Below are 17,435 nucleotides of genomic sequence, written 5' to 3' on the forward strand. Positions count from 1 at the left end.
TTTGGAATTCACAAACTACCAAACTTAATATTTTTATTCTAAGTTGGTCAAAGGGAACACCTGTGGCTGGAGCTGCAGCCCCCAATTGCTCCCAGCCTTTTCCCAATGCTAGGTCCTGGCCCTAGATGTTTGCTCTGGGCAGAAGCAGGGGCCTCACTCCTTCCCCTCAGCTGTGAGTGGCTTCTGTTGCTTCTTCCTCTTCTGCTGTTTCCTCTTCATTCTCAAGGTCACCCGTCTCTGCAGCGTCTGCAGCACACGCTCCTTGAACTGCCTATTCTTCTGGCGTATCTTGGCCAGCTCTGCCTTCCTCTTGGCCTCCAGGTCTGGGTCCTGCAGAGTCATATCACATGCCAGCCTGCCCCGCTTCTGGTCCCCAGTTCATTGATGCTGTCAAGTGCCCCCAGTCCCTGAGTCCCATAAGCACCTACCTTCCCTTCCAGGATCAACTGCTTCCTCTTATTGATCTCCTTCTTCTCATCAAAGTCTGTGGCCTCCAGTTTCTAGGGAATAAAGAGTTGAAGAAAACATTAGAAGAACAGGGACAGGGGCCAAGGAGACACCCTGGAATCTTCAGGAAGCTCCTCTGTATATCCTTGGAGTATAGTGAGACTAAGTTAGAAGCGCCAAAACCAAGGCCTGGATGACATCTAGTCTCCATCTAATCTCATTTTATAAATGGAGAAATGGAGGCTACTGGTGCACTATCCCAGGATCATACAGGTAGTAGAGAGAAGGACAGAAGATGGGCCCAGGTGACCTTCTAAGTACCAGGGTGGCCTGGTACTTCACCCCTCTCTCTCTATGCAGCCCTCTTGGCCCTGGCATACCCACCCACCCATCAGACTGCCGCACACACTCACAATCTCACATTCTCTTCGAACCACGTTGACCTGGGTGAGGATTTTGAGGACCTTGGCTTCCTCCACATTGAAGTCGTCCAACTTCTTCTCTGCAGGGGCCAGAGAGCAAGGAAAGAGTCAGAGGGAATAAAAGCACTCGCTGAGAAGCAGGTTCTTCCCTGGAGATCTAGGACACCATGGGAGGGAAGCTGGAGCTGTCAGAGGTGCCCTCAGAGCTGTTAGACCCAAACAGACCTAGAGCATTACTCACTGATCTCTTCCTCGATAGCGTGGAGCAAATGTATGTCGTACTGTGTCACAAGTGTGATGGCGATGCCATGACGCCCTGAAAGGAGGTTGAGGAGTCACCGAAAGGGCCAGGTGGGCACTTCTGCTCCCTATCCTTCCCAGCCCAGGAATCCAAGGGGCTTCCTTATAGGGCTCCCAAGGTTTGTTGGGGGTCACTATTCACTGTGGCCCAAGGCCATTCTGTGTAGTAGAGGACTGGCCTATGAGGGTTGAGGGGGTTCAATGAGGTCCAGCCCATGCACCCCACCCTGCCTCAAAGGCCCAGGTTTTGGGGTTTCTGTCCTCAGACCCTGCTTTTGCTCACCTGCCCGGGCAGTCCGTCCCACTCGGTGGATATAGATCTTAGGGAGGCCTGGAGTATTATGGTTAATGACAACCTGCACAGTGGGAATATCCAAGCCTCTGAAAATAAGAACAGGGAAAGCCATAGCATGGTAAGAACTTGGTTCTCACCAGAATAAATATGTTTTCCAACATTTTACTCCCTTTTCAAAGCAGCTTTCTATCCAATAATTCATTTAGTAATGGATGAAGTTCCAATAACTCAACAGTTTTGTAAGAGAGGGATCATCATCCCTACATGATGGATGAATAAACTGAGGTCCAAAAGGGGAGCTCACTTGGTCAAAATCACAGGAATTAGTGATCAGGTCAGTACTCTAAATCAAGGCCTCAGGACAGGTAGATAGTGCAGTGGATAGAGCCCTGGAGTCAGGAGGACCTCAGTTCAAATTTGCCCTCAGACACTTGCTAAGTATCTAGCTTGTGTGACCTTGGGCAAGTCACTTAACCCCATTGCCTTACCAAAAAAAAAAAAAAGAAAGAAAGAAAGAAATCAAGCCCAGGCCCTCCCCAGCTCTTTTGGATAGCTTTGTACTGTCACTGGCCCAGGTCTTCCTATGCAGCCCTCCCTGGTAGCCCTGAGGCCAAAAAGTCTGGGGTCTTTTCCTTCTTACCGGGAGGCTACGTCTGTTGCAATCAAAATCCGGTAGACGCTAGACTTGAATTTGGCCAAAGCAGCAAAACGAGCTTTCTGTTGGGGAGAAAGGCAGGCCTCCTGGAATCACATTCCTCATCTCTGGCTCTACCCGCCCCCCCCAACTAAGAGGGCAGTATAAAAGAAGGAAGAATGAGGGTGGGAACAGCATCTCTTGGGCCCAGACACATGGATTCTAGTGGGGAGAAGCAGTCTCCTGAGGTACCAATAGGCCAGAACACCAACAACTTGCCTGCTTCATCATGGAATGGAGTGCAACAGAAGGGAAGTTGAATTTCCGCAGCATCATGTTCAATACCTGGCAGGTCCTTCAAAAGAAAAAACAGCTTTCTGAAGGCACTCTGGGGACACCAGGAAGAGAGATGATGTCTGTCCTTCGTTCTCGAAGAAGACCATGACAAGCATGAACTGAATTTGAGTGAGGGAAGCCTGTGTTAAGTCACCAGTCTCATGTTCTACTCCAGAGTCAACTGGGTCCAGTGGCCAGATATGAACCAGGATGACTGGAAATGTCCCTGGATGCAAATTAGGGATACAGGGAGGAAGAGCCAAAGCTAAAGAGGGTTGGGTTCAAGTGTGGAGTGACCCTTTATCAGAAAAGTACAGAAAAAAAGCCATGGGAAGGTCAAGTGCAGCCTAGAATACCTTCCTGACTTACTTGCACGTGTTGGTGAAGATGATGATGGACCAGTCTTCATGCTCATCGTGGAATGTCTGGATCAGGTGGACAAGGTAGGCATCCTTTACCTTCTCAGGCACCAACAAGTAGCGCTGGTCCAGCTGTTCCACGGTACGGACCCTGAGGGTGGTAAATGGGAAGGCTGACACTTGGGGCCTGGCTCCTTCCCAGCTCTGCTGGTGGTGGAGCAGAGGGAGGGCACCAGGGAGGCACCCAGGGCAGGCCGGATGAGGGCCCCTTCATCTTCAGAGTGGCCACCACTCTGCCTGGGCTCCAAGTAACACAGGCTCCCTCATTCACCAAGATTTTCCTAGCCTAGATGTGGACTTTTCCTGCCTGGATTCCTGTCATGTTAGCAGCAAGACTGAGACACAGCCAGGGATGGAGCCTCTCAGCCCAGGATTCTTTGCATTCTACCACACTTCCTCCTTTTCTTTCAGGTTTACAGTTTACTGCAGGTTTACATTAGGCCAGATCTTCTATGTGGCCCTTCAGGGCAAGAGAAAGGGAGCATCAGGAACTAGGAGGTGAGGAACAGGTCCCTCTCAGCCTGGGGTCATTTCTTTATTGGGGTGCTACTCACTCAGCCTGAGCCTCCCAAAAGAAGGGCTTATTAGAAGCGATTCCCTGGAGAACCTTTAATGTGTCAGTGAGGGTGGCACTGAAGAGAAGTGTCTGTCGCTGTGCTGGGGCTGCATCAAAGATCACTTCCAAGTCTTTGGTGAAGTCAGTGCAGCCTTGTTCCAGCAGCCGGTCAGCCTCGTCCATCACCTGGCAATGTATGGGTCACAATTATGGCAGCTCGGGTTTCCACAGGGCCTCAGGGTGATCCACAGGGCTTTCCTTGGAACAAGCCTATGCCACGTGGGAAGAGCATTAGCTCCACCGACAAGAGTAGGAAGTACAGGGGCAGAAAGGGCCAGTGACCCAGCATGTAAGGAGAAGAGCCAAACTTGAAGGCTGGATCCCTAGCCTCTCAATCCTCTTGAGACCCGAGGACACCTAAGCCAGCTCCTGGGTCTGGGGGAGGAGGGAGGCCCTGCCACAAGGGCATAGCAGAAAGACTGACAGTGCTGGAAGGAGATGAGAAATGAATCTCAGGGGCCCGCCCAGAGCAAGTGCAGAACCAGCACCTACTGAAGAGAAAGTGTACTGAGGTCGAGTTCACCATCCTGCAATTAATGGAGGACAGTTTCTCAAAGGCCTGAATGGGAAGCCTATATCTCATGCCTGGAGACTCTCAGAGACTCCAGACTAGGAAGAATGAGGAGGATTGAGGGAGATAGGTCAGGACTCACCAAAAAGCGGATCTTCTTGATGCTGAAGGTGCTGGAGCTTCGGAAGTGATCAGCCAGGCGGCCTGGTGTTGCAATAACTACATGAGGCTTACGGGACAGGGCCTGAGCCTGGGCCACCATGTCTGTTGGCATCCGAAGGAAGCAGGGAAAACAGAAAAGTAACCATCAGGACCCACAGAGACCCTTCCCCAAGGCAGCCCTCTCTATTATCACAAAAGAGAATCATTCAGGGAACAGCTAGGCTCAGGGCTCACGTACCCATTCCCCCAACGATGATACAGTCCTTCAGGCCCAACGGCTTCCCAAGGACACGGAATTGCTCAGCAATTTGATAGGCCAGTTCCCTGCAAGACAGAACCCCAGCACCACATTACACCTAAAGAATGCTTTGGAAATTACAACTCTATTATCTCATTTAATTATGGAAATACTCTTTGAGGCAGGTATAACAAGCATTTACAATTGAGGAAACAGAGAGCAAAGACTGTCTTTTGTATTTTATCCAGAGCACTTAGCTCAGTTTGGGGCAGAGAGCAGGCAGGCATTTAATAGTGTTTATTGATTGAATGACTGAAAAAAAATTAAATGACTTGTCCATCATGATCATATAACCAAGAAAGTACATAAGCTGCATGAGAGCTCTTCCTAATTCCAGGTCTACTCTATCAACCACAGCCTTTGTTTATTGGCTGTCAAGCCCAGACAGTCTTTTGAACCCTCTCAAAAGTCCCATTTGACCAGGAGAGACTCCTGGTCGAAGGAACCCACCCAGCTGGACCTCAGTTTACCTCTTTGTAACTGAGCTGTGTTCTCAGGGGCCAAGTAAACTAAGGGTAGTCCTTGGTTTGAGGGACAGTCAGCTACTTGAGGACAGTTAGCTTTTTCATCTAGTTCAAGCACAGCAAGAGCTAGAGAATCTTCTCCAGACTGGAGCCTCAGCTGATGAACATCCTTTCCTAAGATGCAGCACCTCCCACAGGTCAGTTTAGAGTCCGCTCAAATCTGTACTTCTGCTGTTCCCCATTTCATCTCTATGAGGCTGATTTTTTTTTTTTTAGTTTCTGCAAGGCAGCATGGAATTAAGTGACTTGCCCAAGATCACACAGCTAGGTATTTGAACTCAGGTCCTCCTGACTCCAGGGCCAGTGCTCTGTCCACTGTACCACCTAGCTGTCTAAAGGCTGATTTTTTAAATGTAAGTGTAGGACTTCACATTATTATCCCCATCAAATTTCACCTGACTAGCTTCAGCCCAGTGTTGGAGCCTGTCTCAAGCCCTCTCTGAAGCCACCCCCCTATCCTGTCCCTTTCAATACCCTACGTTCTTTTCAAATCTGAAAAGGACACTCCCCTGGTCTTAGTAACTGAGAACAGGTTAAGCAACAGATTCCAGCACAGATCCTTGGTGTACAGGCTACAGTTGCTTAAAAACCTCAAACTATAAGATGTGGTGCCAGAGATTGCAAGTAGAAAAAGCCTGGCTCTGCAAGGACAGTAAAGCCAAATAATTTTAAAGATTAGCGACTCCAAGGGCAGCTAGGTGATGAAGTGGATAGAGCATCCTCCCTGGAGTCAGGAGTACCTGAGTTCAAACCCGGTCTCAGACACTTAATAATTACCTAGCTGTGTGGCCTTGGGCAAGCTTTAAAAAAAATTAACAACTCCAACTCCCTCATTTTTGAAGCAGAAACTGCCAGAGGGACAGTGACTTGGTTGAGAAGGTATAAATAATTAGTGGTAAAGCTGGATCTCTTTGTTATTCTATGGGAGAAAACTATTTTGTAGGTATACCTAAAATTAATACTGTGATACAGAACCCCCAAATGTCTTTTATTTTATTGATTTCAGCCAACTTCTTCAGGGCTTCCATTGTTGAATATATATATAATATATAAAATTATGCTTATATATGTATGCATATACATGTAACTTTGTTTTTATAATTTACTCTAAGGGCAAAGAACTTGCCTATTTTATTTTTCTTTCTTCTTTTTTTTTAAGGTTTTTGCAAGGCAAACGGGGTTAAGTGGCTTGTCCAAGGCCACACAGCCAGGTAATTATTAAGTGTCTGAGACAGGATTTGAACCCAGGTACTCCTGACTCCAAGGCTGGTGCTTTATCCACTACGACACCTAGCCGCCCCCTATTTTATTTTTCTAAGAATACTACTAATTATCACTAACATATAGTGCTTTCCACATTTTAATCTTGTAAGACAATCTTCTCTGTCTTCAGATTGACAACTTAAATTTTTCTTGGGGCTCAGTGAATCTATATTTGCTATTCATTTTTATTTTTGGTCCTATATTACCTTCAGAAAAGTTCTAGAAGAAGCACCTTGTACCCCACTGTGTTTCTTTTCTAGTGCTCTAATTGGCTGGAATGATGAGACAGAGTGAAGTCAAAGTAAAATCTGGGTTTAAAAAAAAAGCAACTAGACCCATAAAGAACAGAAGAAGCATGACTAGACTACAAAATACTTTTCTGAAAAAAGACCCGAGGGTGTTCATGGACATCAAACAATAAGTTAGCAATAACGATGGACCATTTTTATGTAAAAAAATGTACATAATAATGAAAAAAAAGATAAGGCTACCCAATGTCAGGCACTGTTGGGAGGTACTGCTAAGAGCTAGGGAACCCTGGTCCCATCTGGACCTATGTGCTCTGGACACCACGTTTTAAGTAAACAGTAATAAGCTGAAGCGCATCTAAGAGTGTGATTGGTAAGGGTTCCTTGCTAAATTATGCCATGGCAGTCAAGGAACCAGGGATTTAGGAGGGGACAGCCTTCGAGTAATCCAAAGCTGTCATGTAGAAGATCTTTGGCCTTGTTTGGTTTGATGTCATGGGGACAGAACCAGATTTGGATTCAAGGAAAAATTTCCTCTGAGAGTTGTTCAGAAATACACTGGAGAGCCTTGGAAAGATCTGAATTTCTGGTAAAGCTGACCCCCAATATCAGGGATATTGTTTAGGCATAGCCTGGACTTGAATAGTCTCTTACAACATGTCCCATTCAGGGGACTCAAATAACGAAGTGCTGTTCAGTCACTGAAGACAGAGGCAGCCATGATTCAGGCCAGAGGCTGGAAACTTTGCAGAGCTAACTAGACAGACTCCCCAAGGGTTCAAGTCAGAACCTTTTTATTGTGGTCCAGCTCAGCTCTGAGTATTAAGATAGGGTCCAGGGAACCCCAAAAAAGAAAAACAGCAGGAAGGTGCTTTAGACTCGAAGGTTAATATTGTAAACAAACCAGTTCAAGCTTCCCTCACCTCTTCCCTCCCTACACACAAGCCTGACCATACTGTCCTCATGATTCATGCATCCCTATGGTTTATTGGGACCACGAGCATTAAAATAAACTCATTCTTTTAGCAAAATGTTTAAACCTGGCCTCCAACCACCTTTACAGTCTGAAGAGAGATTATTCCCCTTCATTCCCACCATACAAGATCAAAAACTTTCTATCTCTGCCAAGTCTTATGGGAGGCCTTTCCTGATCCATTCTTCTCCTTCAATAACAACCAAAAAATGAACTTTGTTTTTATTTCGTATCTATCGCTATGTGTGTGTGGTTCACCCATTCCTCACTCTCATAGACTGTGAGCTCCCTGAGGACAGGAGATGTTTCACTTTTCTTTCTAATCTCTATTCCTAGAACATATAAAAAGGTTTTACTAAATGTTTATATCAGTGCACAAGTAAATATAAATTAAATAGCACCACACAAATGAGAATGGTCTCTTCATTGCCAAATCTGATGGTCTTTTTAAACCATCTTTGCATCCATTTCAACCTAGGTTGAAATATGACCTCCCTCTTCCCCATATAATCTCTCCAGGCTTTCCTTATACCTGTCTGATTACTCCTCTGTGGGGTCTTATCCATATCATCCCCACTAACTTTCTGTATGTAAGGGGCCTCCTAAGGCTATCCAGTCCAACCCCTCAATTTACACATGAGAAAACTAAGACTCACAGAGGTTAAAGTGACTTGCTCAGGGGTCATGAATGTAATGAGCACAAGAGGTGGGATTTGAATCTGACTTAGTTTCATTCTCTCCTCTCAGCAGCTAGGTAATACTGGGCCTGGAATCACTAAGACGGAGTCCAAATCAGCCTCAGATGTGTAACAGAAGTGTGTCTCTGGACAAGTCATTTAGCCTTTGCTTACTTCAGTTTTCTCAACTGTAAATTGGGGATAATAACTGCAGCCCCCTCCAGGAAGGTATCTGTGAAGCCCTTAGCACTTGTCAAAAACTCATTTCCTTCCTTCTGTCTCTCTTAGGGGGTGTTGAGGGGGTTCAGCTGTCATCTTTTTATATCTCCAACTGCCTTCTTCAGCCCTGGATGCCCCAGTGACATCTTGAATGTGCCATGTTCGAGTTGTGCCACCATCTCCCCTCTTCAGGGGAAATCCCCTTGTTCCTGTCTCCAGTCAATCTCAACCTCCACCACACTCCTCTTCCCTCTGTTCACTCAGTCACCCCCTTTTGCTTGGGCCACCTGCTTCTGCTCCTGCTCAGTCATTCTGCCGCATTTTTATCCATGCTTCACATTGGTACCAATATGGATTTCATTAAATGCAGCTCTGACCCTGTTCCTTCCCTTCCCAAACAGCTTCAGTAGCTCATATTGCTTAGAGAATAAAATGAAGGCTTCTCTTTCTCTCTCTCTCAAAGTCCCTCACAATCCTTCCAGCCTCACCAGGAGCCCTTCTCTCCCAAACTCTCCTCGCTGTGTTGTTCACACCACCTGAAATGCAATCCCACTTCACCTCCAGCTCACAGAAATCCTTTCAAGACACTTCAAGGACCTCCTTTTACAAGAAGTCTTTCCTAATTTCCACACCTGGCAGTTCCCTCCTGGCCACACTACTTTGTAAGGGACAACTTTGAATCTCTTGTATTCTGTATCTCCTCAGCTCTTTCTGAAGTAGAGTTTATTTTATCCACTCTATTTTTCATCGCTAGAACAATGCTTTGCATTTAATAAATATGGTTTTTGTTTAATCGTTTTTGATTATCTGACTCTCTGTGACACCATTTGGGGTTTTCTTGGCAAAGATATTGGAGTGGTTTGCCATTTCCTTCTTCATCTCATTTTACAGATGAAGAAACTGAGGAAAACAGGTAAAGTGTGACTTGCCCAAGGTCACACAGTTGGTAGGTGGCTGAGGCTGGATTTAAATATCAGTCTTACTGACTCCAGGTCTGGAACTCTATCCATTGTGCCACCTAGTGTCCCATTTATTTAATAAATATTAATTAATTAATATATAATATGTCACTAAGTTCCTTCAAGATGGAGAGTCCTAATAATGAAGGGAAGGGAAAGGTTTTGTTTAGGAAGGGATATCTGAGCTGTGCTTTGAGAGAATCTAGGGATTCTAGGCGGGAGAAAGGATAGAGAGGAAGAGAGTATGTTCCAGAACTGAAGAACCACTTGTTCAGAACATTGGCATGTATAGGATCAGCCATAAGATCAGTCTGAGTGAAGCAACAGATGAAGCTGGCACTTTCCACCCTAAGTCTCTAGTCCTATCTCAACTTACTACCCTCACATGAATCCTCTGCTCCAGAATGTACCAATCTTTGCCCTCCAAACACACACTATGGTTTCAAGCCTCCTGATTTTGGTTCAAGTTACTTCCTTTTCCTGCAATGCCTGTTCTTCCTTTGTCTGATGAATTTTCACCCACCCTTTAAAGTTCAACTCAAATACCACATCCTCCAGGAAGCTGTTCCTGATCCCCATTCTATCCAGCTGTTAACAACCCTAAGTCCATCAGAACTCACACAGCTCAATCATTTTCTACTGTGCACTGTCATTCTCTATGTACACATCTTTTCCTATTAAGACCATGTAAGCTAGTCAATAAAGTCAATAAACATTTGTAAGAGCCTACAATCCTTAGCACAAGAGATGCGAGGAAAGACAAAAATCCCAGTCCCTTCCCTTTTGGAGCTCCCCACTTAATGGTGAAGGCAACATGCAAACAACTACTGAGGGAAGGCATCAGAACAGGCACAATCCTGCTGCATCTCCTCTGATGTTTGTCTTTCATTCTTGAAGAGGACCATGACATCAGGGAGGAGATGCCTTGTGCATGAATTGGATTGGGGGGGGGGGGGCTGTGTTGAGACACCAGGCTCACTTTCTCCTCCAGAGTCATCTGGATCCAATGGCCAGATATAAATGAGGAGACTAGAGATGGACCCCAATGTCAGGCAGAGTTAAATGACTTGCCCAAGATCACACAGCTAGTAGGTGGCAAGTATCAGAGGCTAGATTCAGACTCCTGTCCTCCTAACATCAAGGCCAGTGCTCTATTCTCTGCACCATAGCTGCCTTCCAAGCTGAGAACAAAGGAAATGTTAGCTACATAGCTCTACTTTAGGGAAGCTAGATGGTACCTGGAGCATGGAGTCTAGAAAAGCTTAATTCAAATCCAGCCTCAGACAGTACTGGCTGTGTGACCCTAACCAAGTCACTTAACCCTCTTTGCCTCAGTTTCCTCCTCTGTAAAATGAGCTGGAAAGGGAAATAGCAAACCCACCAGATCCTTGATAGAGTCAAGGAGAGTCAGATAAAACACATACAACTGAACAACAACCATAACCCTGCCTGACATCAAAAAGCTAAAAAAAAGTGGTACATCTCCATCCGGACCCCATTTCTCCAGGTTTTTCCCTGTACCATGTGTGACACTCATAGTGGGCATGTGGAAGAAGAGTAATAGCTTTCAATTTAGAGCTAATGTTACATTACTGGAAAGGTGAACGTGGCCTTACCTGGTGGGCGTTAGCACAAGACAGAAAATGCCATAGGGGTCTTCGGACAGCTTCTGCAGGATGGGCAGAACAAAGGCAGCCGTCTTGCCACTGCCTGTCTTGGCGCATCCCAGGCAGTCTCGACCTAAGATGACAACAAATAAACTTTTGCTCATAAAGCACCTTCTCAAGTGATTTTAATTTTAATTTTTATTTTAATTTCTGATTTCATCCCTGTGAGGGACTGCAAGTAGTCCGCCCCACCTTCCTCAGGGCACCGCAGCACAGCCAGACATCCAACAGGGTAGAATCCAGGCAGGCCTCCTGATTCTCACTCCAGGACTTTTTTGTTTTGTTTTGTTTTGTTTTTGCGGGACCAGTTGCTGCCTCGGATAAGAAGGAGCCTGGAGGAATGTAAAGGCCATGAGGGACAAGGGGGAGGGTCTCCCTGAGAGAGACCGTTCTGGAGAGGACAAGGAAGGATCCACAGGTTACTAGGAAGATGAAGGGCTGGGAATCTGGGAGATGGCAAGCACTGAGGAAGGGGAGGGAGGGGAACGGGAGGAGGGGCCCGAGGAACTGAGATCTGGGGAAGCGTCGTTACAGGGCGCGGGACGGACCACGCGCGGGGGGCTGGGGGGGGGCAGAGACGGCGGGACCAAAGGGAGGCAAAATGGGGAGGGGGCGCCAGCGGGGAATACTCCCGTCGCCCCTAGTGAAGACCTTGCAAAGCACCGGCCTCGCGCTGGATTCTTCCAGGAGCCTCGAGCGGCATGTTACAGGTGGGGAACCTGAGGCGGGGAGCGAGGCGACCGGCTGGGAGAGAAGCACTCGCCCCGGCCGGAGGCAGGATCCGAACGCGGGTAAGGGGTCGGCGCCGCTTACCCTCCAGGATGGCGGGCACGCAGTTCTGCTGCACCGGCGTGGGCTGCTTCAGGCCCAGCTGCTTACACTGCGCCACCAGCCACGACGACAGCCCCAGCTCCGCGAAGCCGGCCATGGCGACGGAAGACACCGGAGCCTGGCGCGCCGGGTCTCTCGCACTTCCGGGGCGCTCCTCCTACGTCACCTCCGCCTCCTCCAATCGCACTTCCAGCCGCCTTCGGGAAGAGAACTACGATTCCCAGAGGGCCGCGCGGGCGCCGGCTTCCGTCACTTCCTCCTCGACCCTGTCGACGTGTCGGCGACAAGATGGCACCTCCGGCTCCCGCTCCGGGCCCGGCCCCCGGCGGCCCCGGGGAGGTGGACGAGCTGTTCGACGTGAAGAACGCCTTCTACATCGGCAGCTACCAGCAGTGCATCAACGAGGCGCAGCGCGTCAAGGTGCGGCCGGAGCGGGCCGGGATGGAGGGCGGGCCGGGCCCGGGGCAGGGCCGGGGCGGACCGGGCTTCCTGCCCCAGCCGGGGCCTGGCGAGGGGACTCTGCTCCAAAATCTCGCGCCCGTTTTACCGACGGACAAACAGAGACCTGGGGGGGGGGGCAGACTCACGAGGACGGACGGACGGACAGACGTAAGGTCGCAGGCACGTGCCCAGGCCAACCCCCGCAGTTGCAGCTGCGGAGCCTGAGGCGGCGGAGCTCCAAAGCAGGACCCCAGACTCCAAATCCAGTCTGGGGGTTCCGGGCGCGTAAACTTTTAAATCTTAACACAAGGGGCGGCTCGGTGAGGGCCTGGGTTCAAAGTCGGCCTCAGACACTTAATAATGACCTAGCTGTGTGACCTTGGGCAAGTCACTTAACCCCATTTGCCTTGCGAAAACCTAAAAATAAATAAATAAAATGAAAAATAAAGTTTAAAAATTGCCTTGGATTGATGTTTGGGGAAACCTGACTTTGGTGTTCTCCCAAGATCCAGGCCCCAATAAGGTCAACTTTTTCGTGTATCAGGTCCCCAAGCCCTGTGTTCAGTTTAGGATTTTGTACAGATTTGTTGTTTTAGCATTTTTCCAAATTCTTCCCAAAGGTGGCAGGCAGAAATTGTTTCAAAGGAGCTCAGAATCCAACAAAGGTGATGATTTGCATGGGCAGGACGGTCTCCAGTTAGAGAGGATAGGGGGAGTTTCACAAAAGCCTTGTGAGGTAGGTAGCAGAAGCATTATTCTCATTTTTGAGAATAAGTTCTGAGAGATCAAAGCCTGTTTCATTTTTGACTTTTTGTGCCTAGCACAGTACCTTGGGGTTGATTGAAGAACTCGAGGTCTCATTCATGTTCATACAGCTGACAAAGTTGTCCCTGCTCAGGTCCAAGTCTTCCTGCTATTCTTTCTATTACCCTGAAAGTTGATAAAAACCAAGGCTAAAGATATATGGCATTTGTGTACCTAAGACTATACATACTGGCCCACCACAATGGCTGGGGATCCACTCTGATACAACAAGCATTTATCAGACTCCTGTGATGGGCAAAGTCCTCTGTAAGGAGTACAAAACAACCCAAGTCTTTCCATTCATTCAAGTTTACTTAAGGGAGATGGAGAAGCAGAAAAGTCTATATGGGATCATGTGAGGAGAGTTGTATTAAACAGCAAAGGAAGATCACTCTTACCAGACTTGGAAGGGCCCTTGCTGGCCATATAATCCAATCTGTAGATGAAAGGAATCTCCCCAATCACATATCTGAGAGTTGATCATCTAACCTCCAAGCCAAAGAGAAACGCTCCAGTTTACTTTCAGATGGTTTTCATTGCTGAGAAGTTTTTCTCTCCTCAATCCCAAATTTGCCTCTTCAAAACTCCCCCATACTGCTCCTGGTTCTGTCTTCTGGAGCCAACTAGTCCTGCCTTCACATGACAGACTTTTATATATTTGAAGATCTGAATATTCTCTTCTGCAGGCTAAATATTTAGTCTTCCTAAATAAGTCCCTTCTCTCTGTGGAAACTTGGTTAAAATCATTTGTAGGATTCCTATGATATCTTCAGTCTCTGACATGGACTCAAGGCCCTACATCTTCATCTCTCCAACTGGATACAGTACTCCAGAAATCTAATGACATCATTTAAAGATGAAAATACCTCCTCCCTGTTCCTGAAAGCTGTGCCCTTCTTAAAGCAGCCCAGTTTGCACTAGCTTCTTTGGGTTGCCACAGTTCACTCTGATTTTTTAGGAGCTTGCTATCACTTACACCCCCAGATCTTTTTCAGACCAACTGCTACCTCTCCAAGCCTCCCCATCTTATACTCATGAAGCTGAATTTTTGCACCCACATTGGAGGCTTTCCATTTGTTTCTGTGCATCTTGTCATTAAATTCACCCTCATGCTCGAGCCTGCTCTAGTCTAGCCTTTTGAATTCCTTTAGTCATCTAGAGTGCCACCTTCCCTCCAAACTGGGTGTCATTTGTAGTCTGGATGAGTCTGTCACTTATTCTTTTATCCACACCATTGATAAAAATATCAAACAGCTCTTGGCCAGGCACAGGTTCTCACAGGACTCCTCTGCCATGTTGACACAGTCATTGACAGCCTCTCAGTGAGACAAATCAGTTCTGTAGGCATTTAATTGTGTTATTTTCTAACATATAGCTTTTCTACAAAAGTGGTAGGAAAACTTTTATCAAAAACTTTGTTAAAACCTATATAAACTTTATCACCAGCCTCTCCTTCATTAACCCAGAAACTGTCAAAAAGAAAAACAAGGTTTGATAGAGCTATGCAGGCTCTTTGAAGTCCCCACCTCCCTTTCCAAATAAATGTTTGCCAACCAGCTCTGAAATGATCATTTCTAGAGTTTTCTCAGAAATTGAAATTAAGCTTATGTTTCCAGTTTGTAGGCTCTGTTCTGTTCTTTTGCAAAAATTGGGACAACAAGCATTTTTCTTTTTCCCATTTCCTCTCCATGATGAACCATGGTAGACAGTTGGCTCAGCAGTCATCCACCTGCTCTTTGAAGACCTGAGGATATGGCTCTTCTGGGCAGGGTGACTTGAGTTCTTCCAGGGCAGCCAGGCACTCTTATTAGTTCCTTACTGATCTGCTTTTTAGTCGTTTTTTGTTCAATCATTTCCTAGGTAAAGACCTTAGCAGAGAAAAAAAGCAATTGAACACTTTTCCCCAGGTGACCCTTTCTTTCATTTCTTTGTCATTTTCAGCTCATTCCGAACTTAGTCATTCCTGATGCTCTTTTTTTATAGAATTCATCTACACTCTCATACTCATCTTCATTTCTTGGCTTTGCTGCCATTTTTTTTATTCATGCTTTTATATTGTAAGTTGATTGATGAATTCCCTGTTTATCCACAGTGATTTCTTCAGACAAATGTCATTTTTCCTCCTCAATGGAATTGTTTCCCTTCATGTCTTCAGAAATTCATTTGTCAGCATCTCCCTTCCCTCCTGAGACAAATTCCCTGGGATCCTACCCATCTTTAGGAGTCTTTAAAATCTACTTTCTTTTTGTTGTTGTTGTTGCCTTGTTGATTATTTTATTTTTGTACAAATAATTTTTTATACATTACTAAAATATTTTTGTTTAAGAATAAAATCATACCCTCCCTCTCCCAAAAATTATAGACCCTCATGAGCAATAACTTAAAGGAAAGAGAAAAAAATTAAAATTTAAAAAAAAATAATAATAGGGGCAGCTAGGTGGCGCAGTGGACAGAGCACTGGCCCTGGAGTCTGGAGCACCTGCGCTCAAATCCAGCCCCAGACACCCAACAATCACCCAGCTGTGTGACCCTGGGCAAGCCACCCCAACCCCATTGCCCTGCAAAAACAAAACAACAAAATAATAATAATAATAATAATAATAATAAATGTGCTTCAGTCTGTGTTCCAACACCACCAGCTCTATGGATCACTTTCTTTATGATAAGTCCATCACAAAAGCTACTTCCATTTTTTTTCCCCCACTGTTGCCATTGCTGATTACAACTCCCTCCATTCATACTTCCCTACTACCATACACTATTTTCTCTCTCCTTTCACTTTGTCCCTCTTCTTAAATGTGCTGTAGGGTGCTGGAGCCAAGAGGCCCTGAGCCCACCTACCACCCCTGTAGTCCCAGACAGGCCATCTAATCCCAGCCCCTTGCAAGAAGTAAAAAAGAAAGTGTGTTTTATCTGACCACTCTTTCCCACGTTCCACCCCCCCTCCATCACTCACATTCCCCCCCCCTTCCCACGTCTCCCTTCTCTCCTTCTTACTCTAGATGCTATACCCCATTGAGTATATATGCTGTTTCCTCTCCTAGTCACCTCTGATGATTGCAAAGGTTCCTTCATTCCCCCTCACCTCCCCCCCCCTTCCATATCATTGCAATAGCTCATTGTAATAAAAAAATCTTATTATATGAAATATCTTAGCCTATTCAACCTCTCCTTTCTCTTACTCCCATTACATTTCCCTTTTAGCCATTGACTCAATTTTTATAATATATTATATTTCAAATTCAGCTCTCTCCTGTGCTTCCCCTATAAAAGCTCCTTCTACCTGCTCTACCAAATGAGGAGGCTCATATGAGCATTATCAGCATCATTTTTCTATGCCAGGAATACAAGCAGTTCATCATCATTAAGTCCCTCATATTTTACCCTTCTCCTCCACTCTCTATGCTTCACCTGAGTCCTGTATTTGAAGATCAAACCTTCTGTTCAGCTCTGGCCATTCTGGCCATTTGAAATTCCCCTGGTTCGTTGAAAGTCCCATCTTTTTCCCTAGAAGAGGACATTCAGTTTTGCTGGGTAGTTGATTCTCATTTGCATTCTGAGCTCTTTTGCCTTCTGGAATATTATATTCCAAGCCCTGTGAGCCCTTAATGTAATTGCTGCTAAGTCCTGTGTGATCCTGACTGCAGCTCCATGATATTTGAATTGTGTCCTTCTGGCTGCTTATAATATTTTCTCTTTGACTTGGGAGCTCTGGAACTTGGCTATAATATTCCTGGGGGTTGGGTTTTTTAAGATCTCTTTCCGGGGGAGATCGATGGATTCTCTCAATTTCTATTTTGCCCTCTGCTTCTAGGATATCTGAACAATTTTCCTGTAGGAATTCTTTAAAAATGATGTCAAGGCTCTTTTCCTGATCATAACTTTCAGGTATACCAATAATTTTTAAATTGTCTTTCCTAAATCTTTTCCAGATCAGTTGTATTTTCAATGAGATGTTTCACATTTTCTTCTAATTTTTCATTCTTTTGGTTTTGAAGTATTGTGTCTTGGCTTCTCGTAAAGTCAGCAGCTTCCTTTAGTTCTATTCTAGATCTGAAGGATTTGTTTTCCTCAGAAAGCTTTCTTATCTCTTTTTCCATCTGGGCAATTCTGCTTTTTAAAGCATTCTTCTCCTCAATAACTTTTTGAATTGTTTCATCCATTTGACCTATGCTGCTTTTTAACATGTTATTTTCTTCAGCATTTTTTTAGATCTCCTTGACTAAACTGCTGGCTTCTTTTTCATGTTTTTCCTGCATCTCTCTCATTTCTTTTCCCAATTTTTCTTCTATCTCCCTCACTTGATTTTCAAAATCTTTTTTGAGCTCTGTCATAGCCTGAGCTCAATTTCTGTTTTTCTTGCAGTCTTTAGATGCAGGAGCTTGTACT

General features: G+C 45.8%; 2 protein-coding genes across 2 annotated transcripts in view; one reads left to right on the plus strand and one right to left on the minus strand.

The window, feature by feature from the left end:
• Window positions 1-12,253, minus strand: DDX49 (DEAD-box helicase 49). The gene is made up of 13 exons (XM_074204721.1): window positions 11,784-12,253; window positions 10,920-11,043; window positions 4,381-4,466; window positions 4,123-4,244; window positions 3,408-3,595; window positions 2,804-2,944; window positions 2,378-2,453; window positions 2,105-2,181; window positions 1,453-1,550; window positions 1,111-1,185; window positions 861-949; window positions 429-500; window positions 1-330 (listed from the first exon to the last, which is right to left on the minus strand). Exons 1-13 carry the CDS (start codon window positions 11,896-11,898, stop codon window positions 154-156), a joined length of 1,440 nt encoding a protein of 479 aa, XP_074060822.1. The 5' UTR covers window positions 11,899-12,253; the 3' UTR covers window positions 1-153.
• The window catches only part of COPE (COPI coat complex subunit epsilon), a 26,499-nt gene continuing 21,117 nt past the window's right edge, over window positions 12,054-17,435 (plus strand). Inside the window, exon 1 of the mRNA XM_074204725.1 lies at window positions 12,054-12,221. Within this exon, the coding sequence (XP_074060826.1) occupies window positions 12,090-12,221 (132 nt within the window). The 5' untranslated portion in view covers window positions 12,054-12,089. The remainder of the gene's footprint in view (window positions 12,222-17,435) is intronic.

Source organism: Macrotis lagotis, chromosome X, assembly GCF_037893015.1.
Source record: "Macrotis lagotis isolate mMagLag1 chromosome X, bilby.v1.9.chrom.fasta, whole genome shotgun sequence".
In the NCBI taxonomy this organism is placed as follows: Eukaryota; Metazoa; Chordata; class Mammalia; order Peramelemorphia; family Peramelidae; genus Macrotis; species Macrotis lagotis.